At 42.0% G+C, this 26087-nt stretch overlaps 1 protein-coding gene across 3 annotated transcripts; it reads right to left on the bottom strand.

The window, feature by feature from the left end:
* Positions 1-1888: 1888 nt before the first annotated feature.
* On the bottom strand, positions 1889-25992 carry ATG3 (autophagy related 3). 3 transcript variants are annotated; one of them, XM_068160626.1, is made up of 13 exons: positions 25802-25992; positions 22350-22391; positions 19386-19435; positions 17897-17967; positions 15464-15571; positions 13298-13347; positions 11182-11263; positions 10159-10193; positions 9216-9371; positions 8167-8294; positions 3144-3235; positions 3026-3057; positions 2246-2933 (listed from the first exon to the last, which is right to left on the bottom strand). In XM_068160626.1, the coding sequence occupies exons 1-13, from the start codon at positions 25871-25873 to the stop codon at positions 2865-2867; spliced, it is 987 nt and encodes a 328-aa protein (XP_068016727.1). In that variant the 5' UTR covers positions 25874-25992; the 3' UTR covers positions 2246-2864. The 3 variants fall into 3 exon arrangements, with proteins under 3 accessions (XP_068016728.1, XP_068016727.1, XP_068016730.1); XM_068160627.1 differs by lacking the exons at positions 2246-2933; positions 3026-3057 and adding an exon at positions 1889-2152 and having other exon boundaries at positions 3167-3235; positions 25802-25991; XM_068160629.1 differs by lacking the exon at positions 3026-3057 and having other exon boundaries at positions 2247-2933.
* Between the last annotated feature and the right edge of the window lie 95 nt (positions 25993-26087).

Below are 26087 nucleotides of genomic sequence, written 5' to 3'. Positions count from 1 at the left end.
GGTTTTGTGATCTTAAGTGTTCCTGTGCTACAAATACCATAAGTCATAATACCATGGTGCTGACAGAAGCCACTGGCAAGTTCTTCTCTTCAGTTCTGCTGCTCCTCTGTTTTTCTACTACAGTCAGAAGGAAAAGGCCTTCATCAGTTTACACTTAGAAAAAGAATAATCATGCTACTTACTTCTGTCAACAACCTGACAAAGCAGCATATTGGAAAGCAGTGAAAGACCAACTACTCTCCTCCTTTAGGAAGGTGAGACAACTTCTAGGAAGAAAGAGGTTTCAAAAGATTCTGACACAGCAAGAAAAAAAAGAATATACACACATATAGACTCTACTCAGGGTTAAGTCACTATCCCTCTTTTCTGCCCTCTAAACATCCATATTTTTTGGGTGGAGGGCAGCTACTTCCTTTGCTACCAAAAACCTCAAAACATCTTAGAAATTAGTCTGATATGGAAAATCCTACAGCATGACTCACTGGGTGGGGTTCAGTTTTAGCATGCTTCAGGCAGCACTGCTCTTCACATACAGACATTGCTCAAGATATTGGCCAAGAAAGAGGAAACAAGGACATCAAAAAAAGGAAAGCCAAATTAAGCATAGTACATAAAACTTGATTACAGGCTCTCACGTGAGTCATAGCATGGCACAGAGGACACCCACAGTGGGGACCAGGTTTGACAGGACAGGGACCACCCTTCCTACCCAACAGTAAATTCAGTCAGTTGAAGACACCCAACTTCAGGTCACTGTGCAGAATGCAAGTAGGATGTTTAGGAAACGAAGATGCTATCCTGCAAACTAAGCAATCAGTGTGAGAGGGGGAGCAGGGTAGTTTTGAATCATATACACACGCACAATAAAAAACCAACACTATGAGAACATATAATAATATAAAAGTGTATTAAAAATATGTAATAAAATGGTAATTCCCCTCATTTTTTATTAGTAAATCTGATAATTTACAGGACAGAGTGGCTGATAGAGCCTGGATGTGTCTGCAGTGTTTGACTGACCCCCCCATGTGTGTTTACCTCCAAGAGGAAGCCATGCTGTTAGACTGACAGTCAGTGTAGTCAAGGCAGAGAAAGAATCAAAGTTGAATCTTCCTCTACCACAGCAACCACCAGGCTTTTACTTTTGTAGGACTGTTTTTGCTTTTACTCCAGGATACTTCTCAGGTAGCGATAGGACTAGGGGGAATGGAATGCAGCTGGAGGTGGGGAGATTCAGGCTGGACATGAGGAGGAGGTTCTTCACCATGAGAGTGGTGAAACCCTGGAATGGGTTGTCCAGGGAGGTGGTTGGGGCCCCGTCCCTGGGGGTGTTTAAGAGCAGGCTGGATGAGGCTCTGTCCAGCCTGATCTAGCGTGGGGTGTCCCTGCCCATGGCAGGGGGGTTGGAACTAGATGATCCTTGTGGTCCCTTCCAACCCTGAATGAAACTATGAAACTATGAATAGCCTACACACCAATATGCCTCCTTTGTCTCAACAAAAATTCAGCCTGAAACCACTTGTCTTGTTCAAGTGCAAACACAAATTAGCCTTCAAAATGGGTTAGCTTAAGATGTAGTCAAACCTTCTTAACAAGATGATCACTAATTTCCTTTCAGCCTTCAAAATCCTCCTCCAGCTGAAGTAAACATAACCATTCATAATTAGCAAAACCCCATGTAGCTCTTAAGTGAATTTGAGCAGAAGACAGGAAGGAAAAGTACATTTTCAGGAGTCAGCAACGAAGCCAAAAGCATTAAGCTTCTACTAGGAGAGCGAATTTCAGCTTCCAATACAGTCAAAGACAGCCTTCTGCTGACAGGAAATTGAAGGACTTAGAGAAAAAAACCCCACTTCTTACTGCATTGTCTGTACAGGAATGAAAGGAATTTATTTCTATTACACACAAAGATTTTTATTAAAAAGGCTGGTAATGGAACATTTTATTTTAATGCATCAACTTGATAAAAGGTTAGTCAAAGAAATTGTGTATGCTCCTGGATAAGTCACATGGATGGGTTATTTAAAAAAAAAAAGAGGATCTGGTAATTAGAGGAGGACATTCTCTGAGTTACATTGTAAAGTGCCTCGTGTAGTCGTACTCTATTGTTGGAATGACTGCCTGTACAAACTTCAAGAAAATAAGAAGGTACCTGAGGTGCTGGTTAAGGAAAACGTGCAAGAGCTAGGAATCTTGAAAAATGGGGGGGGGAAATACAAGGGGGAGGAAAGAGAGAGACAGACAGAAGGGGGGGGAGAAGGCGGGAAAAGAGAGAGAGAGAGAGACAGAAGGGGGGGAGAAGGCGGGAAAAGAGAGAGAGACCAACAGAAGCGGGGGGAGAAGGCGGGAAAAGAGAGAGAGAGAGACAGAAGGGGGGGAGAAGGCGGGAAAAGAGAGAGAGAGAGACAGAAGGGGGGAGAAGGCGGGAAAAGAGAGAGAGAGACAGACAGAAGGGGGGGAGAAGGCGGGAAAAGAGAGAGAGACCGACCAAAGGGGGGAGAAGGCGGGAAAAGAGAGAGAGAGAGACAGAAGGGGGGAGAAGGCGGGAAAGCAGAAGTCACATTTAAATGTCTGCTCATCATTATTTTTTTTGCCACTAGGAAAACATTAGCAATCATACAGTTAAAGAATGGGAAATCGATACATACTTCTACTGATGACACCTGATGCTTGCACCAGCACCCGGATCTTCCTGGCTTAGGTGAAAGCAGGGAGGCAGGAGCTCTTTCAAATAAATCTTACCAACAGCATTTACCGTCCCATTTGTGTACTTAATATCTGTTATTAACAACTGCCAAGGTTAATCACACCTAGCCAGACTAATCCCCAGCTACCTTCCTGTAGTTGCAGAGAAAACAGGCTCCTCAGTGCTCCAGTGGCTCAGAAAACAAAACAGGTTCCTGTTCTGCACCATCCTTTAAAAGAGTTCCTTTCTGTTGATGAGGGAAAGCACAGACATCAGTTTTGCTAGACTAAAAGTCTGCCTTAGTAGAGAAGACCCTCCTTGCTCCCTTGTGTTTATTACCTTCAAATGCACGTGGGGCCTGCATCTGCAGTCTGGAGTATATTGGAAAACCATAAACTAAACTGTCTTTTCACCTGGAATTGAGGCAGAGAACTGAGAGAATAGAAGCAATCATTACCATGCAGCAACGAGAAAGGATACATGTGAACTCCAAGCTCTCCTCCACCTTCTGCAACAGTCTCAATTATTTTCTTCATGACTTCTGCATGCCTGAAAAACAGATCAGAAAGTGAAAATTTTCAGGAAAAAGTAACTCCCTCTGCACAGAATCACAGAGGCCCAAAAAGACCTCTATGCTCATCAAGACCAGCCCCTACCTAACTGCTGGGGACATCACTACATCACACCCCTGAGCACCATATCCAGATGGCTTTATATGCACCCAGGGATGGTGAGTCAATGACTTCCCTGGGCAGCCTGTTCCAGACTGTGATAACCCTTTGGTTTATCCTAATGTCTAACCTGAACCTCCCCTGATGTAATTTGATGCCATTTCCTCTTATCCTATCAGTAGTGACTTGTGAGAAGAGACCAACACCCACCTCTCTACAACCTCCATTTAGGTAGTTGCAGAGAGGTAGATGTTGGTCTCACCTCATTGAGATTAGGTTTTGTGCAATTGAAATAGTTTCAGACTGCTAGTTTCACAAGCAGCAAGAGGAAATCATGATCTTTGAGGTCTCTTCCAAGTGGATGTTTTCTGTGATTCTGTACATACTTAACACAAACTCCCAGCTTGTCTAGCTCATCTTTCTTTTATCTATACTTCAACTTTCCTTCAAATTCATGATTCTGCAGGCAATCTTTATCAGCAGTGTCATGCAGGACTACCTCCACCTACACATTACTGCAAGCCAGTTAAGAGTAGTGGTTAAAAATTCCTGAAAGCAGAGTTTGCATAATTTTCTGACCATGCTTTGACACCATTATGCAAATCTAAAGCCCTGACTAGTAACTCTCATTTAGGAGTTACCTCCAAAGTTAATCATGCTGCCAGCAACTGACAACACAAGGAAGGAAGCTATTGCAAAGCTACCAGGACACATTGTAAACAGGAACATGCAAGTCCGGGGAAATACTGAAGGTCAGCATCTGCCATTTGCTGTCCTGTTGATCTTTGTGAATCAGCTAATCCTCACAGCTGATTCCAGTTCTGGATCCTCACAATGCCATGGCAGACAGCAAGGCCAGCTGCTTACATAGGAACCCAGCCATTGTCAAAACTTAAGCTTTGACCTCATCCATAATTGTGGATTTGTTTTTGTACTGATACAGGACCCAGGCCACCCTACTGCTCCGTACATCTTAATGACATCTGTTCTTTTCCATTTTCCAAGGACTAATTGGATAGCTGGAATTCCATAATGGCCACAGTAATGGTCTTTCTTACACTCTGACATTACATTCACAGAGTTACTCATGAAAAGCTTTGTGGGTGCTTTATAAACTTCCAAAAGTTTCTTTCCTGTTTTCAACTTCCTTCTGCAAGACAATTTTGGGGAATTAGTATCAGTAATGCATAATACCCCCCTAAAAGGAAAAGAAATGAGATATTTTTTGAATAAATGTAAGCTAAAGTGTCCTGCTGTCTAGAAACCCACTTTTCCCCCCCTTACATCTGAATAAAAGTCTTCCAGAGACAACTCCTAACTGAAATCTAGAGGATAGTGCTCAATGGCATGAAGCTCAGATGGAGAGCAGTGGTGTCCCTCAGGGGTCTGTACTAGGACCTCTACTGTTTAATATTCTTAACAATACAGACAGTGGGATCAAGTTTGCAGATGACACCAAGCTGTGTGGTGCTGCCAATACACCAGAGGAACAAAATGTCATCCAGAGGGACCTGGACAAGCTGCAGAGGTAGGCCCAGGTGAACATGATGAGGTTCAACAAGAGCAAGAACAAGGTTCTGCACCTGGGCCAAAATAATCCTCCTTATCAATACAGACTGGGGGATGAGGGGATAGAAAGCAGCCCTGTGGAAAAACGACTTGGGGGTGCTGATGGAGAAGCTGGACATGAACAGGCAGCATGCACTTGCAGCCCAGAAGGCAAATCACATCCTGGGCTGCATCAAAAGATGCACTGCCAGCAGATCCAGAAAGTTGATTCTGCCACTTTATTCTGCTCTGGTGAGACCTCACCTGGAACACTGTGCCCAGGTCTGGAGCCCTCAATACAGAAAGGACATGGACCTGATGGAGCAGGTACAGAGGAGGGCCATGAAAGTGATCAGGGGGTTGGAGCAACTCTGCTAGGAGGACAGGCTGAGGGAGCTGGGGTTGTTCAGCCAGGGGAAGAGAAGGCTCCAGAAGACCTAACAGCAGCCTTCCAGTACCTGAAGGGGGCCTACAAGAAGGATGGAGAGGGACTGTTTGCAGAGGCCTGCTGTAATATGACAAGGGGCAATGGCTTCAGACTAGAGAAGAGTAGATTAGACTGGATGTTAGAAACAAGTTCTTTACCATGAGGGTAGGGGAAGACTGGAACAGGTTGCTCAGGGAGGTAGTTGGGACCCCATCCTTGAAGATATTCAAGGTGAAGTTCGACAGGGCTCTGGGGAACCTGCTTATTCAACAGTTAGACTAGATGACATTTGGAGGTCCCTTCTAATCCAGACCTTTCTGTGAAAAAAATACACTACATGCTCACCAGTGCTTGTTCTAGGACCTGTTTGAATCACTTGAGCTAGCAGACATTTAAACATCTACTAAATCTCCTCATTTACTTTCTGATAGCTCAACTAACTCGAGGTGGTTCAGGAAATCAATTATTATTCATATTCTAAATGATAAATACTGCTGTTCCTACTGAAAATAAAAGTTGACATATACAGAGGTAAGCCAATACAACATTAAGGGCTTAAAAATGAGTTGAAAACAGATGGTTTCTTAGATGGATCAGATGAACCTTTCATCAGTAACATTCGCTTTCCAGCTGAAGAACTCTTCTCCTGCTTTGTAACCAACCAGAGATACATATTTGGTTCTAACTTCACATGGGAATTCAGGACAGCTGACATTGCCTGACTATCAGAGGGAAGGGAAATACATACCATCAGAGAGTAAAAGTTAAAAAAGGACTTCCTGACATATGGGGAACAAAAATCCAACACCAGTAATGACTCACTCCCACTGCATGCCCCCCACCCTGCCTCCACAGGACTCTCAGTGCAGTGGACAACAGCTTTAAGCTTCCATAAAGCAGGGTAAGATGTAAGTGGGGTTTTTTGTTTGCTTTGTTTAGGTCAGTGTAATTAAAAAAACAAACATGAATTTCATTCAGTTTCTAACTATTCACACACAATGGACAGGTGTGGAGAAACTCATAAATGGCATCATTAGAGAAACATTCAGAACTCATGATATTTAACCTTAAGGTCTACAATTCACTTCTTGCAGTTGCCTCCTGTCACTTCTCTGCAGATATTTAGTGTACATAAGAAGGAAAAGGTTCAGGAGCCTACTGATGTGTATTCCAGAGCAGAGAATTAGAGCAAGTAACTCACATCTAACTGCAAATGTGTCTAGCAGCTAACTAGTTTGATAGTCCCTTCATAACCTTCCTAACATAGAAGTTGAGAATTGTGACTAGCTTGCAGCAATTAATAAGGAAGTTGACTACATTCCTCCCAACACCATAAAAATGCTGACAAGAACTACAGCCTAGAGCAGAGCTGCAAGATGAAGAGTTTCAACTAGCTACTGAAAATAGAAACAATCTCAGACAGCTGGCAGTGGCACTGCCATTCGTTTCCTTTCTCTGACGCATGACACAGGGATACACACGTCACAAGAAACAGCCAAATAAGCTTAGGACCATCCAGATATCCTACATTACACAACTCTTGTAACACGAAGGGAGGCAATAGGAAAGCTGAACAGTGGGACTTCCTAGCTAATTAAGAACAAAGCAACATTTTTGGCTTCGATTTTTCCCCTCAGAAGCCCAGACTTTCTTAGCTGTCAGCCTTACCAGTTCAACATTATAGAACAGCTCACCTTGGAAAGTAAAGGAACATACTTAAAACTCTCTATTTTAGAGCAGCTGTTAGTTATCCTCTTTCTTCAGTATCTCAAGATGACCTTTACAAACCTTTCTGATGTGGAACAGCTGCCAGGCAAAGAGAGATTGCTTTTTGAGAAGGACTAGACAGTTTTCTCCACATTACCAAGAAATCTGATTGTGATATTAACCACCTATTAACCATGCCTAAGATTAGCTGGAACAAGTGCCATGAAGCAAACCACTTCTTGGAGTGTAGATGCCGATTACATAACAAAGGCACTGGCACTTCCCTGGCTTCAGAGGCAGAAGTGAAACCACGCACAGAGAACTTTCCTCCATAAAGACTCTGAGCCATAATTCACAGACTAGCATTGAATTGGTCCTTATATTTGCAAAAGCAAGCAGCCACATCCTAGTACACAACTCACAGGTCTACCTAGTCAGTGAGGACTGTCGTGTCTAAAAGAATGTCAGAGCCTACATCTAAGGTGAAAAGCACCTATCAAAGATCTGTGAACAACAATAAATCTGTGCAGCTAGTCAAAATACAGACTCCCTATGTCTTGGCTGAGAAATGTGAAAACACAACAGAAAAAACCCTAAACCCTGAAGTGTTTTGCAGCTGTGCTCAAGAAATATTTGTGTGGTCACTAAAAGACCTCTATTCACCACTGTTAAAAATTCAAGGACTTCTGGAGGAGCAGAAGGTAATTACTACAAAACAAACAAAAAAGGAGCTATTTCATGTTCTAATAGATTTTTCTGCTCCCTAAGTATACACTATAGTTTCATCCTCCCTAAAAACAAAAAAGCAGCAAGTGAAGGTACAAAAGAACTTTGCTCTATGGAATTCTAGTAGTCTGCCATCTTCTGGAGTCTGCAGGGAAGTGGAGGAAAAGCAATCTGAGCAGAGAAGAGAGCTCTGATTGCAGGTATAATCCATTTGTGATGGTGAGCACTGGAATGACATCAGATTTGCTGGTATCTACACCTTTCATAATCCTTCAGATGCTAATGGGCCACTATGGCAGCCAGCTGTGGAAGTACATCCAGAAAAAAACCCTCAAATTCTTAACAAGACCAGTGAAGTGCCTTGTGTCTAGATCTTGAATCAGACCAGAAACAAGACTTACCTGCATGGATGAACTGAGCACATGGGAGGTGGGGGAAGATGAGGATGGTTTTCAATGGTCACTGTTTTCTTGACATGATCTTGACTAATATCTTCATACATATGCTCTACTGTTAAAGGCTGCCGTTGCTATGAGATAAAGGAACACAAGGATAGAAGTGTTACCAACAAAGAATTGCTGAAAAGGAGCAAAAGATTCTAACACCATAAACACATGAGGCACCAGAAATTGAGCATCTAATATACAATAGTTCTAAAGGTACACTTTAAGAAGAGAGTGTACTAAAATCCATACGGTGTACAAACAATACCACACTGTTTTTTGGATTTAATATTCCAGGTGAACTGTGAGGCCAATAGATTTGAGAACCACCTAGGTTCCCATCTATTTGAGCTGTAGGCCCTAAGCAACTTTAACTCAAAAAAAAAAATCAGTCATTAAAAGGAAGTGATTTAGCTAATCCTCTGAGGAGCATCAGAGCTGATTTAACTTTACTAGGGTTATTACTAGCTCTACAGAACTAATAGATTCTCAAATGAGAGTGCATCATTTCCTTCCATCAAACTATGCTCAGTTATCAAGCACATTTCCAGTAGAACTGTTCCTACTTCCTGCAAATAATGTGAGTCTATAAATATCTGAAGGGTGGGTGCCATGATGAAGGTGCCCAGTGATATGACAAGCAACAACAAGTATAAGCTGGAACACAGGAAGTTGTTTATGGTGAAGAGTGCCGGAGCACTGGAACAGGCTGCCCAGAGAGGTTGTGGAGTCTTCTCTGGAGATTTTAAAACCCACCTGAATGCATTCCTGTGTGGCCTACCCTAGGTGATCCTGCTTTGGTAAGGGGGTTGGGACTAGATGATCTCTAGAGGTCCCATCCAATCCCTACCATTCTATGATTCTTTAAGTCCTGTCTGCAGCTCTGTGTAAGGGCTCTCTCACCAAGTTTTCCTTTAAATTTCTACTGTGAATAAGCTACAAGCAGCCTTGCTATTTGACATTTTAGTTTCACAGAAGTAGGGGGCAAGCCAACAACATAGCTGTACCTCATCATATCCAAATAACCAGAGCCTTGGAGTTTGGTAGTATTTGTCATAAGTGATGTAGAGGTCGTAAGTTCTGGTCTGTAGAATAGCATCCTCCCCTCCAACATCAACTTTAGCTTTGTTAGCTTCTACGATCTGTCTTGTGTCAAGCGTTGCCTGGTTCAAGGTAAAAAAAAAAAAGGTTAGAATAGTCTTATTTGGGTATCCCTCCATTCTCATCCTAAGTAGTAAAGCTGGAAAAGAGAAATTAGCATTCTTAAGTGAGCATTAAAAAAACCCACAACAAAACAATAAAAACCAGCCAACCAAAACAAAAAGCCCCTCAAATTCAAACACAGGCTTTTGGGTTCTGTTTTTATATTAAGAAATTCAGGTTCTGGTTTTATTTCTGGGGAAGTTTCTTTTTGTTTTTGAAAATGGTTCTATTTCTTGAAAGAAGCATGCAACTATATTGTCACATCCTTCACCCTCTTTCACCAGTAAGCTTTTGAACTCAACAGACAATTCAAATGAAATTTGTAAGGCAGAGGTCTCAGTTTATGCAGGTACACTAAGAACTTAAGAGTATCACAAGTCACAATGACCTCTGCTTCACTCATGGTCTGGGGCAGTGTGACTTACTGAACCTATAAAGCCACTCATCACATGCAAGCCTCAAGAAGAGCCACTACATTTTTAACCTCTAGTGAATGCAGCTCTGTGTGCAAACAAAGCAAAAAGGACTAAGAAAAAGTTACCATGATCAAAATCTTTGAGGACCTAAGAATTAAGGTTACTGCAGTAGGTTGTGAGGAGACAAACCCAGAGAAAACCAGGCTCAGTAATCCCACTGCTCATAATATTCATATGTGATGTTAGGGAATCCACTTATTGTTTTTACTTAGCCTATGCTCATATTGGTGATAAACATTGTAATGGACAAGCTAGAGAACTGTTCACTCACATCATCTGTCTCCAAGAGCCCACTTTCTTCATACTCTGAAAAGAAGACCCAGAAAATTCTGTGTTCAGCTCATTCATAAAGAAGTCCTTTAAAACAATCTACATGCACTTTAGTATCTTTTATTTAGGTAGACTTCCCAGTCCCCAAATTTGACCAGCAGAACAGTAAGCACATGAGGATCAAGAATTCTTGAGTGGTTTTAGGCAGGTAGGCAGATTGAGTTTAAGTGTAGATAAGAAGCAGGAAGGAAGTTGTGATAAATCCCCAATTCATACTTGCTTGGATCTGCTCTGCTATTCCAATTAATTTTCCAGTCACTAACATTTATGCAGGTTTTAGCATTGTGGTGGGTTGAAGTTCCACCCCCCCCCCAGCATTAATTTTGCCAGATCAACTCAGGTAGAAGCAAGTGAAGCTGTATTTGCAAGCATAAACTATACTCTACAATGGAATGCAATGATATGTACAAAACACACAGCATTTACAATATTATACAGATATGTACAATTAGCAAACAACATGAAAACTGCCTTGGTCAGAGACCAGGAAAGCCATTCCACTGCCCCCCACTACCTCCCTGTCCCAAGAGAGAAAGGAGCAGAGGGAGAAGCAGCAGGTTAGACTTAGCCAAGGCTAGCCAACAAGCAGATTATCTCTTCTGAGCACAGCAAGAACAGCAGAAATCAGAAGAGAAGAGACAGTTGTTATGGTACAGCTCTTCTTATTCTAGATATTTATCCAATGAATTTGTTTAGATTCATCTTTTGTTTTCCTTTTTACACCCAACAGTGATTTTATAGTTTTCTACTTTTCTGCTTGAAAACTGTAACTAAATGTTAAAGGCATAGCCTAAAACCACCACAAATTAGCATAAACATGAACCCATAAAAGAGGATAAAAAGCATCCATAGCTGGATTTTTCAGCATGCATTCCATGACAAGAAAGAGTAGTGCTCTCTTAAAGTGTACAGCTTTCATGAAAAGCCTGAAATAAAGCACATCCCACCCAATCTAAGGAAGTACCTTCCATATCTGCAGCTTCTCCTTCATCTTCCTCGTCGTCATCCTCACAAGACGCTGAACATTGTGGTATTTTTATATTGTCCTTCAGAAGTTAAATTGAAAACACTGCTTTAAAGACTACTGCATCTACAGAGCCTAACAGCCCTAGTAACTTTAAGGTGTAACTCTAGTCAATCCATATGGTGAACCAGAAAAAATAACTTCTGCAATATTAAGGACTGTATTTGTTTATTAACCGACCTTAGTTTCACAGCCACAGTATGCCACTCAAAATCCACTTCAGAAGTCCTCATTTGACTCTGTCATCTCAAATTATTTAATTCCCAAGTAAAGAAGAATAAAAATGGGGTTGAGCAGCTCCTAATTTCTTTTCCAAAGAGCAACCTATCTCAAATGAAAGGCTGTGAGTTAACATTGTTGTAGGTCCCAGGCCACAGCCAACTGTGCAGCATTTATCACAGAGTATCTCAAGCTGGATGGAACTCAGAGCGATGATCAAGCCTAGCTCCCTGCTCCTCAGAGGAATGCCTAAAACTCAATCCTGTAATGAGGAGTGCCATCCAGTTCCATAACTTTTTAAAACACAGAAGAGTTCTCCAAAATATCATATTTTGATATAATTGCCTCAGGAAACAGAGTCCAATAAAAATGAATGCAGCACAAGCCCTCAGCCAGCTTTTGCTTTTGTGCATTTGAACACAAGAGACAACCCCGGCAATATTCAAAAGAGAGGGACCTGGATTTAGAAGCTGCTCTAATTACATGCATCAGGTGGCTGCTTTCCTTATTTAAAAAAAAACCAACAAAGAACAAACCACCAAAATAAGGAAGAAACTAAGCTGTGAAATGCTTTGGCATGCAGAACATTAGCAGAAAAAGTTGTTCTTCTGCATTGGACTTGTGGTCCAAGAAATGAAGAAGTATTGGACAAACAGCAAGATTTCTAACAGCAAAGAAACATTACTGACTTGTGAAACACCAGCATTTTTACTGGGTTCAGCTCAGTCTCACTGAAAATGTGTGCACCTCACAGTTCACTGTATCAAAGGCCTTTTGAGCTATTTACAGGCATGCAGCATTCTCTTTCCCCTCAATTTTTAGAATCCAAAACTTTGTGTTTGAATAGTTTAACAAACCCTGATAGCACAGACTGAACTCCACTTTACAACCACCACCAAATACCATGTTGGAAGGGACCCCAAGGATCATCTGGTCCAACCTTTCTAGGTGATGGGTGTAGCTGAAATGAGATGGCCCAGCACCCTGTAGAGCTGAGTCTCAAAACTAACCATTGCAGGGGAATCCACTATTTGTCTTAAGAGATTATCATAGTATCAGTCAGGGTAGGAAGGGACCACAAGGATCATCTAGTTTTCCAATGTCTAACTGTTCTCACTATGAAAAGTTTTCTTCTGGCATCTGACACATCTTTTAAAAGTGTTTTATGTCCCTGTGACTTTCTCCACATTGCTCAAAACATGCTAGCTAACAAATTGCCAACTGTTCTCAGTTTCTTCAGTTCACTTTCAGATTTAGCCCCTGCTGCAGTGACCTTTTGGAAGTGTGCAGAAGCTGATGATTTTGTAAGACATGCATTGTGAAGGGTTTTAGTTCTTCTAAACTTGAGGGCACCATCCTGTCAAGCAGGACCAAATGCATTCAAACTCTGCTGGCAGCAGTTGAAGATTACAGAAATGTATATGCCTAAACTATTTTTCCATGTAAGTTTCTTTAAACTGGATACCCAAACATTTGTCTTTTGAGACATGAGTGCACTATCACTGTAAACAGAATTTCATTTTCAGATTGGAGAAGCCTGTGACAGGAGCAGAGTGGTTAAAGACATTCCAAAAGGATGATGCTTCAGTAAACACATAGTAATAAGGAGATGCACATGCTTAGATGAGTATGATGGGCTCTGAAGGTCAGTGTGTATCTGCAGAACACCTAGTGACGAAGCATGTTTCAGTCTGCCCATGGCAGGGGGGTTGGAACTAGATGATCCTTGTGGTCCCTTCCAACCCTGACTGACACTATGATACTATGAAGTACAAGACTATTTCTGTTTACTTTCAGGTCCTGTAATAGAGCAAGAATAAAAATTAGAAACGAGTACCTTACTGTCTAGTGTGATCTCTTTGATTGCTTCTGTTGCACCCACTATACCTGTTAATTGAAGAAGACATCTGTGTTAAAAGCTTGTTTCTTTGTTACAGGTTAGCACAGAAAAAGGTGGCAAAGATTCAGAAAGCAGCATGAGATCTTTCCAAGCCACATCTCACAGCAATGTTGGTATTTAAAAGGCTATTTATTAAAAAGTGGTAGCATGTTTGGTGCTGAATGTCCATAAACCATACCAGCAACACAGAGCACAGCAGAACAGCTCTTGCACATTATACAAACTTATGGAACAGTGCAAAGTGATTTGAACTTTAAGGATTTTTTTGCATAAAAGCCAGTTCAGGATAGGCATTTATGTCATAATAATGGAACTCAATTTCATGAGCATGCACTTATGAATGCTTCTGAGTATGCTGGAAGCAAAGCATTCATGACAAAGCATAAAGCAGCAGAACACTCAATGCTTTTAGCCTAGAAGAAGTAAGGGTAAAACCATCCCAAATCACAGCAGTATCAAGTCTTGAGTTCCTCCCCATTAGCTTTCTAGATTTACAGTAGCTATCTCCAGTACTCTTTGGGATACAGGACAAAATTCAGCATTGACATGATATATTTGTCTAATTAAGTGTTCAGATGAAAGTAAGTTACATCGCTATGGAGAATGAACCTGGAATCCAGACAATTGCTCATCAGAAATAACTGTTTAAAGTAAAGGAATGCCAGCTGAATTCTGCTTGGAAACACTGTATTTCTAATGCCTGTGTGATCATTTACACAAGCTTTTTCTCCACCAGAAAAAGGGGCTTTATAAAGGATATCTATAGAGATTCACAGAACAGCAGGTTGGAAGGGACCTCAAGGATCACCTAGTCCAACCTTTTTCAGGGCAAGAATATAGTTTAAATGAGGTGGCCCAGTACCCTGTCAAGATGGGCCCTGAAACTCTCTAATGTCGAGGTACCCATCACCTCCCTTAAGAGTTTATTCCAATGTCAGAACAGTGAAAGAGTTTTCTGGCACCCAGTCCTAATCTCCCCAGTAGCAACTTGCACCCATTGTCCCTTGTCTTTACCATGTGACTCTTTGTAAAAAGAGAGTCTCCCTCCTCACAATAGCTGCCCTTTAGTACTTGTGCATGGTTGTGAGGTCTCCCCTAAGCTTTCTCTTCTCAAGACTGAATAAAATCAGTTCTCAGCCTTCCTTCATGACAGATGGGTGGAATTTGGTATGTTTATCACCTTTAACAGTGGTTGGAGGGCCTGGCCAGGCCTAGTCAGAGTGTTACAGTTGTGCAAGCACAGCACAGTGCCTAAAGCAGCCTACCCTAAAAAGAAAAACCATATCCAAGGATTCTACCCACAGCAGGGATTGGGAAAGCATCCTTGAATTGAGGATACAGTAAAGCTACACCAAACAATTTCTCATGTGGAGTGCTCAATTACAGACTGATCCATTTAGAAACTACAGATCATGAAAAATGTGTATCTACAGAAACAAAAAGGCATCTTCTCCTGCCCTTTTTCTCCTTCAAGAAACAGACCAAAACAAATTGCAAAGCTGTAGGAAAAACACCACAAAACCAAAAAAGGACTTGTGGTAAGAAAGAATCGACTCCCACATTGATCTCTGTATTCAGCAGGATTTTCTTTCCTTTTAGTGTCCCTGCCTCTACTTCCCCCAGAGATCTCAGACACTACAAACAGCTATTTCCTGACTATTTCCCTTTTAGCTCAATCCAACAATTTAACACAATGGGGAACACTGAAATAATGAAGTCACTTGAGGCCATCAAGATAAAGACCTCAAAATGCTTCACATGCAATCTTACTGAAAAAAAAAAGAAAGCTGCATGTTTAATTGTTAAAACCACCATTTTCTTCACAGGGTCTCCTTACTAAGGAAGGAGCCACTACCCAGCTAATTTTAAGTAACCTCCTAGAACTTTAATGAAAGAATATTGAAACAAATTACTGCCAACATCTCTGTGACAAGTAGCTTGTTTCAGGCACATACAGCTACCCAGTTAAACACAATTATTCTGGCAACGCAGATTTGGGGTTAAATCCTAGTATGCAGTCATCAATACAAAAGGAAGATTTTACTAAGAGCAGAAAGTGAAAACCTTTCAAATCAACCAACTCTGAAGCAAGACTCTGAATACCTGCATTGTGAAAAGTGTCTACCCAACCCCCATCACCATCATCTTCTTCTATAATTGCTTCCTGCTCATCTGAGTACTCCATCTGCTTACACCTTTTGTAGCATGGAACTGCAAAAAACAGAGAGAGAATAAAATGCACTTGTTCCTATACAAAACCAGACTGCAGCAACAACTTATCCTACAAGGCCCTCTGAAATGTGGCAGTCTCTCATATCCTTATTGAAGGCATGCTAAAGCCATAGTTCAAATGCAAAAGCAGAAACTTAAATATGATGATGTGCTGTATCAGCTATTTTATTTCATGTACAGTATTTATTTCATTTCAGTACAACACTTGCAGTGGTCTTGAAAGTTCACTCTTCTGTTACCCATTAGAGCACTTTCACCCAAAACTCTGAGGAATTGGGAAAGAGTTAGATTCTCATTTGTTAAGAAATCAAGGCAACTTTTCCTCACACAATTACATAACTTTTAGCTTAAGTACAATTTTGCCTGGATTGACATCAATTTACCAAACTGCTGCTCTTTCAAATTCTGCTAGAAGTTTGCATTATATGTTTACATAATATATTAGGTATCTTTACTTAGAAATTAACAGCTGCACATTTACAGGAGGTTAGAATTAATGTGTTAAAGCAAGTTCAGTCACACGCATTGCAGAGCCAATCAAGGAGAGAAAATACCCCAAAGAACACAGATGTGATTAATGCAAAACAGCTACTTTGCAACATCATTAAGAAGGACTAGGGGGAAAAAGGCTGCTTTTCTATTACTGTGGAGGAAAACACACCCTGCTGCATGAAGCACAGAATTTGCAAAGTGTTCTTACACCTTCCTGCAAAGGAAGATATGGGTGTGAAACTCAGTGAAGTTCTCCAAAGACTTCCAATGTGAGGTCCAGTTGTGGCCTCACCCCTAACCCACAGCTTTTTCTCAGGTGGCAGGCCAACGTGTCACTGTCAGCAGGTAACCCATTATCATAGTATCATAGGATCAGTCAGGGTTGGAAGGGACCACAAGGATCATCTAGTTCCAACCCCCCCGCCATGGGCAGGGACACCCCACACTAGATCAGCCTGGCCAGAGCCTCATCCAGCCTGCTCTTAAACACCTCCAGGGACAGGTCCTCGACCACCTCCCTGGACAACCCATTCCAGGACTTCACCACTCTCATGGGGAAGAACCTCCTCCTCACATCCAGCCTGAATCTCCCCACCTCCAGCTTCATTCCATTCCCCCTAGTCCTATCACTACCTGAGATCCTGAAAAGTCCTTCCACAGCCTTCCTGTAGGCCCCCTTCACATACTGGAAGACCACAATGAGGTCACCTCGGAGCCTTCTCTTCTGCAGACTGAACAGCCCCAACTCCTTCAGTCTGTCCTCATAGGAGAGGAGCTCCAGCCCTCTGATCATCCTCATGGCCCTTCTCTGGACACCTTCCAGCACCTCCACATCCCTCTTGTAATAGGGGCTCCAGAACTGGATGCAGTACTCCAGGTGGGGTCTCACCAGGGCTGAGTAGAGGGGGAGGATCACCTCCCTTGATCTGCTGGCCACACTTCTCCTGATGCAGCCCAGGATCTGATTGGCTTTGCAGGCTGCAAGTGCACACTGAGAGCTCATGCTGAGCTTTTTGTCCACCCAGAAAGATCAGAGCAATGAGGGACCCTGGATGCTAGGGGTAGGAAAATAAATCCCTTGGTGATCCAGCCACGAGGACCAACTTAGGAAAGCCTGCCCAACACTACTGTAAGCATTATCACATGCTAGCACACTGCAAGACTCCAAAAGGCAGCAAATAAAGTCCAAATATACATACAACATACAGTCCATTGCAGGCAAAATCTTCTCAGGCTGTTCTTAGTACTAAAGGGACATCTAACAGCATTCACTTGGATAACTTTGAGACAAGATCTTTTGAAAAAATGCTTTCCCCATGGCTGTGCCAGTATGTTAACCTCCTCACTCAATAAAAAGGTAGTCACCACAAGGATTACCAATGTGCAATCCTTCAGTTGGTAAAGAATTATTTCAAATTGCATTTCATATTGTTGTTATTAACAGGGATCTGCACTAGATTTATCAGTGCCACTGAGAAAACATTTTGGCAACGCTTCAACAGCCTCAGTTTTCCAGAAGAGCAAAATGAACCTAATTTACTTTTAAACATTGAATATGAGTTGAAGGACAGGACAAAGGAAAGACAGACAAGGAGGTTTCTAATGTTTAAGTTTCATTTCTACTTCATCAAGGCAAGCTATATTACCAGTATAAAGCCCTCCAAACAACTGGTCTAAGGAAGAGATTTGAGGTATGTAGGAAAGACTCTTTTAATATCACAAAGCCAAAGCAACCAAAGTGCAAAGAGACTTCCTACCCATCAATATAGGCACCCATCAACATGAACACTCACATTTAAACTTTGCCCTTACCATTTTTAGTTACCAAAAACTGTTTGTCTGTTGGCAGATAAGCCTTGACTTTTAGTTCTTCTCCTGAAGCCCTGTAAAATGAAGCACATCATAAAAGGTTGAGAATTTGATGACCTGTAAACAAAAGAACCCTTCTCCTTTCAGGAACATTCTCCTGTATCAGGAACATTTTCCATTCCCCTCTTGGCCTGTTCTCTGAATTTGTTTGCTGTGACTTTACTCTTCCCTGTACAAAGTCTTCAAAAGGTTGGCCACCCCTATGGGTACAGAGTCTTGGATCAAAACTATTTTCTGCTTGGAAAACTACTTTCCCTTTAAGAATCAAGCCAAGACAGGTTGACAGAACAATCATAGAATTTTCTAGGATCAGCAACAACATAGTCCCAAATGTCTGAGGAAAGCAACTTCAGAAGAAAGCAAGAAACAGACCCTCCAGCAATAAAAAATATGCCCATAGTCACTAGAGCTCAAGTAATCATTGTCAAGCTCACATTACTCAAGCATTGGCTTTCACCTTGAGTGAGTTTTGGTTTAGAGTAGCATTCTGAATTGCAAACTGGTGGCACACAGGCCAGACTCATCATCTTTTATATGAAAGAGGCAGTAAAAGGGTAAGAAACAATTATTTCAATTAATTAATTCCTCCTTTGGCAATTCATGGCCCAGTATGGAGCCAAGAACATTGACAATACCAACTGCACAGACAATGCCCGCTGAAGTACTGAGTAGTTCTACAAGGCAAGACAAATACAACATGAGGAAGGACCTTATTTGTGTTGTAGCCAGGAGGGGCTTGGTGACTTGTCCCAGGCAATCAGCACCAGAACAAGAGGACACAGTCTTAAACTGTACCAAGGGAGGTTTAGGCTCAAGGTGAGGAGAAAGTTCTTCACAGAGTTGTTAGCTGCTGGCATGTGCTGCCCAGGGAGGTGGTGGAGTCACCGTCCCTGGAGGTGTTCAAGAGGGATTGGATGTGGCACTTGGTGCCATGGTTTAGTAGTCATAAGGTGTTGGGTGACACGTTGGATTTGATGATCTTTGAGGCCTTTTCCAACCTTATTGATTCTATGATTCTTATGGTACATCAGGCACACGGCACAAAGTCATCCAATGTTGGCCAGTTTGAACACACTTAATTAACAAATGTTTGTCTAAAATATATCAATTGCAACTACTTCCCAGCAATTCCAGTGGCACATGGCCTTTGCTTTTTCCATCACCATGACAGGCTCAGGGAGGTATACTGCTACAGCAGCTAAGCACTGAAACTATTCAGAGTATGTACCAGCTCATTTCCTCTAAAACCTTAGGAAAACAAGCAAACAAATCCCAAACAAATTCTCAACTACAGCTACACAGAACAATAAATAAGTCCTTGCCTGACTTAAGGACAGCATCATCATAAAACCAGAGTAAGTTCTACTGGAAGAGTCCATGTCCTGCATGTCAAAGCACACACAGGGTTACTAGCTTTCCTGATTTTACTTACCATTGCCAAGTAGGACAGTGGTGAACTAAGTGATCTCCAGCTGCAACAAACTGTTAAGGCAGGGGGAAAAACAAACAAACAAAAGTGAAGTATGTAATGAAACAATTTCCAACATTTCTCTATAGTGACATTTCAGCTGCACATTCCTCTGCCAGATTAACTACATAGCTAATAAATGCTTAAATCAATTTGATGCTTTAACTCTGTATCTCAGCTAACCATGAAAACCACAAGAGTAAATCAACTTCACTAGAAGGAAAGGCATATTGAGCAGAGTAACAAGTTCAGAGAACTTTGAGTCTTAACAAGATTGGTGACCAAAACTGTTCTTATTTGCCACTGTTACTACCAGTTTATAGAGCTTAATGTAAAAAAAATGTATTTCATTCTCTTTTGGTGTTTGAAGCAATTTTGCAGCAAGAAAAGTGACACTGAATTCACTGAATCAGTGAGAACTGCATCAGTGGAATAAACACATATGTTAAGTAATGTACATCACTTTAATAGCTCACCATAATAGTTCACCATTAGCTAAACATGAATAAGATAATATTTAGTACACTGAAAAACTTCCTATCACTTTGTACTGAAGAAATAGCTTTTTAAGATGTGTGGTCTTTGCACCAATGACTTTTGAAAATGAGGTGCACACCTCTTGCTACAGCTGCTTTCTTGTCTTCAAATGCCAGTTTGTAGCCTGCTGCCTGGGGTTGCAGTGTGTCAGCCATTTTCTCACCATGTCCTGCCTACCAGCACAGTGGAAAACACCACAATGCACACTGCATATGGATTAACAGATTTAATCTCTGTGAAAGTGCTTTTCTTCACCTGTTTTCCAACAGAAGTCTCTAGCAACAGCAAAATCACCATGTTAAGTAAAACACCAATTGCTTCCAATACTCATGGAAATGTTAAAACTCCTTGGTCTTTACAGAACAATAAACATGGAACTCTAGAATTAGTTAACATTCCCTGGATTGAGAAACTGCAACACTGTTTGTGGCATCACTGTTAAAATCTGTTACCAAGGGTGAAGAAATGTCAAGTGTTCTTTGTGGGTATAACAGATGCAAAAACCTAAACCAATACTTGACATTTTACTTGCATTGCCTTCACCTTAGGGAACAAAATTATCTAGCTGGTTTCACTTTCTGTTTCTCAAGCACTGATGTCATCTCATATGTCAGTCAACACTGCAAAAGTGGCAAGAGGTCAATTTTAAAACAAGATCTTATTTCTGCTTCTGGAAGGAATGATTTTTAGCATTTGCCTGTACTCACATATAAAATGTAAACAGGTGTTATCTTTTTGAGATATTACCTAGCAAGAACTCCTGGCAGTAAAGATTTTGTGGCAATTAAATCAATTAAAGATACATATGAAAAGAAGAAGTAGATACTGAGTTTGATTAATGAGTCACTATTGCCCTCATTGCTAATTGATTCACATTCAGAGGCAAACCACAGGAACTCCCCAATGTCTGTATGACAGCCAGTGTCTCAGACTAAAATACAGTCAAACAGATTCATTACCCAAGAAACCCAAACTCAAAGACATCCTAGCATCATTACCACTCCTGACTCCCAGTTTTTCTTTAGTGATCATTACTATATAAAGACCAAGATCATCACAAAAGAGGAAAGACTGACAGAAACAACCAGCAGATCCATGCTCCAACCTCACCTAAATTTCACAAACAGTTAATCTTGCTGTATAATTGTTTCCCTTGAGGGATTCAACTGATTTAGCTTATCATCCAACTTCATGGAGAATACACACTATTAGTGGTGTTTAAATGCTGCAAACTGTTTAGCTCAGTGTGGGTTTTGCTACATTCTACAGAAAGTACCTTTTTTGATAGAAACTACTACAAAGTTCTGATAGAAGTACTACATACTTCATACTTCAGCCATACTACACACTTCAGCCATAGATCAAAAGGGGGTTAAGAATTTGTCTAGATGTTATCTTTGTTTCATATCTAATAGAGATCATAAATGCATAAACATACACACACATATGGTTATGAGAAGAGCAGAACATCATGCTGCTAAGCCTGCTTTTCTGAGCAGTACTCCTGTAGATCACAGAAAGTACAAATGCTTGCTTGCCATGCAACTGAGCAGAAAAATGGTAGGCACCAAATTAGATAATGTAGAAGAAAGTCATTTTCCTGCCTGCAGTCATCATTTGTTCTATCTTTTCCAATCTCCATAGTCTTGCATTCACTTTTCTTTCATTCTACCTAACACTCTTAGTACTGTTTTCTTTTACCCTTATAAAGGCAACATATTTTCAGATCAGTAGCACTTTACTGTGGGAAAAAGCAGAAAAGTCAAAAGAGCACTGCATAATTTTGAGGTTTTTTTTTTACTGTTCTAGAAAAAAATCCTGTTTGTTTCTCTTTACAGTAGGCTCTCTAAACAACTACAACTGCTTGGCAGCAATCCAAAGCACAACCCATCTGAACTAGCCTATAGAGAAGAGAGGAATAAAAATAATCATCATTGGATACTTGGGTGTGGACAAGAACAGGCAAGTATTTATCCAGAACCCTGGAAAAGAATCAAAAGTGAGACATGCAGAGACTGTTCCCAACATACACATTGCTCTTTAAGCTGCTTACAGGAAAAACTTCTCAATTCAATATACACCTGTTTTGGTCCTGAACTCTCCTGACAAATGGAGCCATTGACCCAGCACTAAGTTTCCTTGCAAGCTTTACACAACACAGGAAAAAAGCACTCCACATTGAGATGTGAACTGTCATCTTGAGAGAAATTCTGTTATTTTACTTTGTCCATAGAGGGGAAAAATGTCATTTACAACTCCCACTGTGTGGAAACTGTTTCAAGAAGCAATAATTAGTTGACCAAGACAGGAACTGTTGAGATGAACGTGGTTATTTTTCACTAAAACAAATAGTCACTTTGAAAATACATGTCAACAATCCTGACTACTTACCTCTTCAGGTGTAATTACTCCAGTTTCTTTGAACTTGGACTCCTGCAACACAGAAAGTTGAGAAATTTTGAGAACTGCTGACAAATCTACAGTACCCCCCACTTCACTGGCTCTACTTTTGTCCTGGCATTAACTCTGTCCACAGAGATCTGTGAACCAGATGGAGGCAACCTCTGTCAGTGCTGATAAGCAGCTTATTTCCATATCCTAAAATGTAAGGCTCAACAAAATTCATTGTTGCAAAATAGAGGATGTTATAAGATCACCCATACAAATCCATTTTGGTTTTTCTCCAGCTGATTGTATCAATAACAAAGAAAAGATCCCTGATAGTTCGTATTACATTGGCCAGAAAGGGACAGAAACCCATCTGGAATCAGTGATTCTCACAGTCAGGACCCTGGGACTGTTCTAGGCACTAAACAGCACTGCAATACATCAACATGAAGTTTTGCAGTTAAGGTCATGAAATGAATGACTAAATCAACTTTGCTCTGTGGTGCAAAAAGTCATCCAGAAAGCCTTAACTGTTAGCTTCTTTTAATACTCATTTCTGTGTCTTCACTATACATCTCATGAATATAATTCTGATTTTCAGAATCAGAAATAGTGTGGCCAGCAGGAACAGGAAGTCATTGTGCCCCTGTACTCAGCACTGGTTAGGAAGGACACATCTTGAGTATTGTGTCCAGTTCAGGGCCCCTCAATTTAAGAAGGGCATTGAGACACTTGAATGTGTCCAGAGAAGGGCAATGAGGCTGGGGAAAGGCCTCAAGCACAGTCCTCTGAGGAGAGGCTGAAGGAGGTGGGATTGTTTAGTGTGGACAAGAGAAGGCTCAGGGGAGACTTTATTGCTCTCTACAACTACTTAAAGGGAGGTTGTAGCCAGGTGGGGATTGGTCTCTTCTCCCAGGCAACCAGCACCAGAGCAAACTGCACCAAGGGAAGTTTAGACTCGAGGTGAGGAGAAAGTTCCTCACAGAGAGAGTTGTTAGCCATTGGAATGGGCTGCCCAGGGAGGTGGTGGAGTCACCATCCCTGGGGGTGTTCAAAAAGAAATTGGATGTGGCAGTTGGTGCCCTGGTTTAGTAGTCATGAGGTGCTGGGTGACAGGTTGGACTTGATCTTTGAGGTCTTTTCCAACCTTATTGATTCTATGATTTTCTCATCTTGTCATGATTTTTTTTCATGGATGAAAGAAGCAAAGGAAGCAGCAATGTGATTTAATTCTGCATGGAGAAATGAAGTACTTTTGCATTAGAGATGACATTTATAAAGTTTAAGGAATCAACTTTTACTAGCAGATTCAAATCTGAAGTGTATTTTGTTTAAGACTTGTGCTTATGTTTGTTTTTTTTTCCTTCAGAAGAGTCTCAAAGCACCAAGGAAATGTACTGTTCCCCAGCACTAGAGCTACCTAAGAATGGCTTTTGAAAAAGAAGAGAGTTTCAACCATGGCATAGCTCACTCTCAGTCACAGAACAGCAGGCTGGAAGGGACCCCAAGATCATGTGGTCCAACCTTTCTTGATGATAGAGTAGTTCAAATGAGATGGTGCAGAGAACTCATAATCCTGTTCTATGAAGACTAAAAGAAACAACTTAGAAGTATCTCACTTTTTGCTACAATTCCACCACACTGAGTCATCAGGAAATCAATAAACTACTCACTGACTGACTTGGTTATTCGTGATGCTTCACCTCAGCGCGTGCTATCACCTGTGCTATGTAAAAGGAAATGAGCACACCTGTTCCATACAGAACTGATAACTTTTTCTCCCTCACTTCTGTAGACACTGAAGAACAAAATAAACAAAATAGCAGTTGTACCACTGCCACAACATCACTACATGCTAGCTAACAGAATTCAAAGAAACACAAACAACTCTCCTTTAGCAATTTGGGTCGTTGTGAAATGCAGAATTCTCAGTAGCACTTTATGCAACACCACAACGGAGACAACCTCCTATTTAACCTTAAAATGAACTATAAGCAGTAGGCAGCATGCACAAACCTGTCTTCCTGGACTTACCTAAGAAAAAGGTGTAAAATGTCTATCCTCTCTTTCCTGAGGGTAAATAGTTCACTTTTTCATCTCTGTGCATTCTGTGGTATGAAAGCTAATGAGACACACAGGTCTAGTTTACTTCCAAAGTGACCAAGTTACAGTATTTATTTCAGCCCCTCCTAAAAGGTGCACACACACACATAATATTATCACCTCCCACTTCTGGGAGGCTCAATTCCTGCCTCCTACCTATTGGGAGTGCACCTGGGCAAAAGAATTTCTCCACTATTAATTACACTAGCTGTGCAACAGCAGCTGTGCTGTGGTAAACAAGTCACCTCACCTTTCCACACAACTTCAATGTCATATCGGTGGGCAACTCTAGAAAGGTCCACTATCCAGGCAAGAGTATGCTATGTTCCACAGAGGAAAAACAATTGAGTATCACTGCTTTCTGCCCAAAGAACAAAGCTGCAGAGTACAAACACATAGGTCATACCCTAATAACTAAGAGGCAGAAGATAGGATAGAGTCTAGCAACTTCAGAACACTTTGTTTCTACACCAAGTAAGCAATAGCAGAAAATATAACAGGTGTGCTGCCCACTTCCACAAGCAGACTGTTGCAATTCACTCTCTACAGCTAAACAGCCCATTACTACTATTTGCTGTTACTTTAGCACAAAGAGGCCTGTACTAACACAGCAATGCTGACACCAGAATAAGCTATGCTACACAACGTTACACCTGCTCACAGAATGGAGATGGAACTAGGTTTTTATTGTCTTCCTCCTACCCAAAATAACCATTTCAATGCATTCCCAAACCCAGAGTTAAACCTGTCAGTCCATGAACAACTGTGCATTTTCCTCTCTGATGACACAATCAGTTAAAGCCATAAATAAGTTATTCCTTGAATATCAGAGTGAGTAACACTTGGCCTGCACCCGCTGGGTGAGTGCTCCCACCTGGAATGAGGCATGAGCTCTAACTCAAGCGTTGCTCCATCCCGTAGGCCCAGGAGCAGGCTGAGCATGGCTGTGCCGCCTCAAGGCTGCCCCAGCACAACCTCCCGCAGAGATAGGAGGGAGCACTGCGCCCTCGGAGCCTCTTCGCCAGCTAAGTAAAGCCGCCACAACGGCAGAGTTCCTCAGGCCTGCGCGACGAGCGAAGCCGCGGCCAGCGGGAGGCTTCCAGGAAGGCAAGAGAGACTCCCGGGACGGCAGGGAAATGCCCGTGCAGGCGGGAGCGGCCGTAGGGAGCCGCCAGCAGGCGGGCAGCGGCCACACTACAGACGACACGCCGGGGACAGGAGACGAGACCGGGGCCGCTCCATCACCACCCGATACCCAACTGTCTCACGGCCCTGGGGCTACCCCGCCGCCCGTAAAGGCTCCAGCACCTCCCCTCGCGTCACCCCGCCAGAGCTCTCGCGCGGCCCCGCACCTTGAGCACGGGGGTGAGGTACTCGGCCACCTCCAGGGCCTTCCCCTTCACTGTGTTGATGACGTTCTGCATGCTGCCGGCGGGCCCCACCAGGAGGACAACCACTTGTCCCTGTGGTTAACGATTTCCGTGGCGGCAGCCGCCCCGGCAGCACGGCCAGCCTACCCCCCACCCCCAAAACACCCGTGCCGGCCACGTGACCTCGCCCCGCCCTTCCCGCCACCCCTACACCATACACACACACCGGCGCTCAACGTTACGTCAGCGCCCGGCGCAGCGGTCAGTG

This window comes from Melanerpes formicivorus, unplaced genomic scaffold, assembly GCF_026170545.1.
Source record: "Melanerpes formicivorus ecotype bairdi unplaced genomic scaffold, bMelFor1.0.p_v2 SCAF_51, whole genome shotgun sequence".
Classification (NCBI taxonomy): domain Eukaryota; kingdom Metazoa; phylum Chordata; class Aves; order Piciformes; family Picidae; genus Melanerpes; species Melanerpes formicivorus.
This window is presented reverse-complemented; position numbering and strand designations above follow the sequence as displayed.

What these genes read in the sequence shown, in the direction of transcription:
- ATG3 (XM_068160626.1), bottom strand. Translation starts at nt 25,873, where the DNA reads ATGCAGAACGTCATCAACACAGTGAAGGGGAAGGCCCTGGAGGTGGCC. An exon ending in GAGTAATTACACCTGAAGAG is followed by an intron (nt 19,436 to 22,349) that starts GTAAGTAGTCAG and finishes CTGCCTTAACAG; the next exon opens with TTTGTTGCAGCTGGAGATCA. An exon ending in CACTGTCCTACTTGGCAATG is followed by an intron (nt 17,968 to 19,385) that starts GTAAGTAAAATC and finishes TTCATTTTACAG; the next exon opens with GGCTTCAGGAGAAGAACTAA.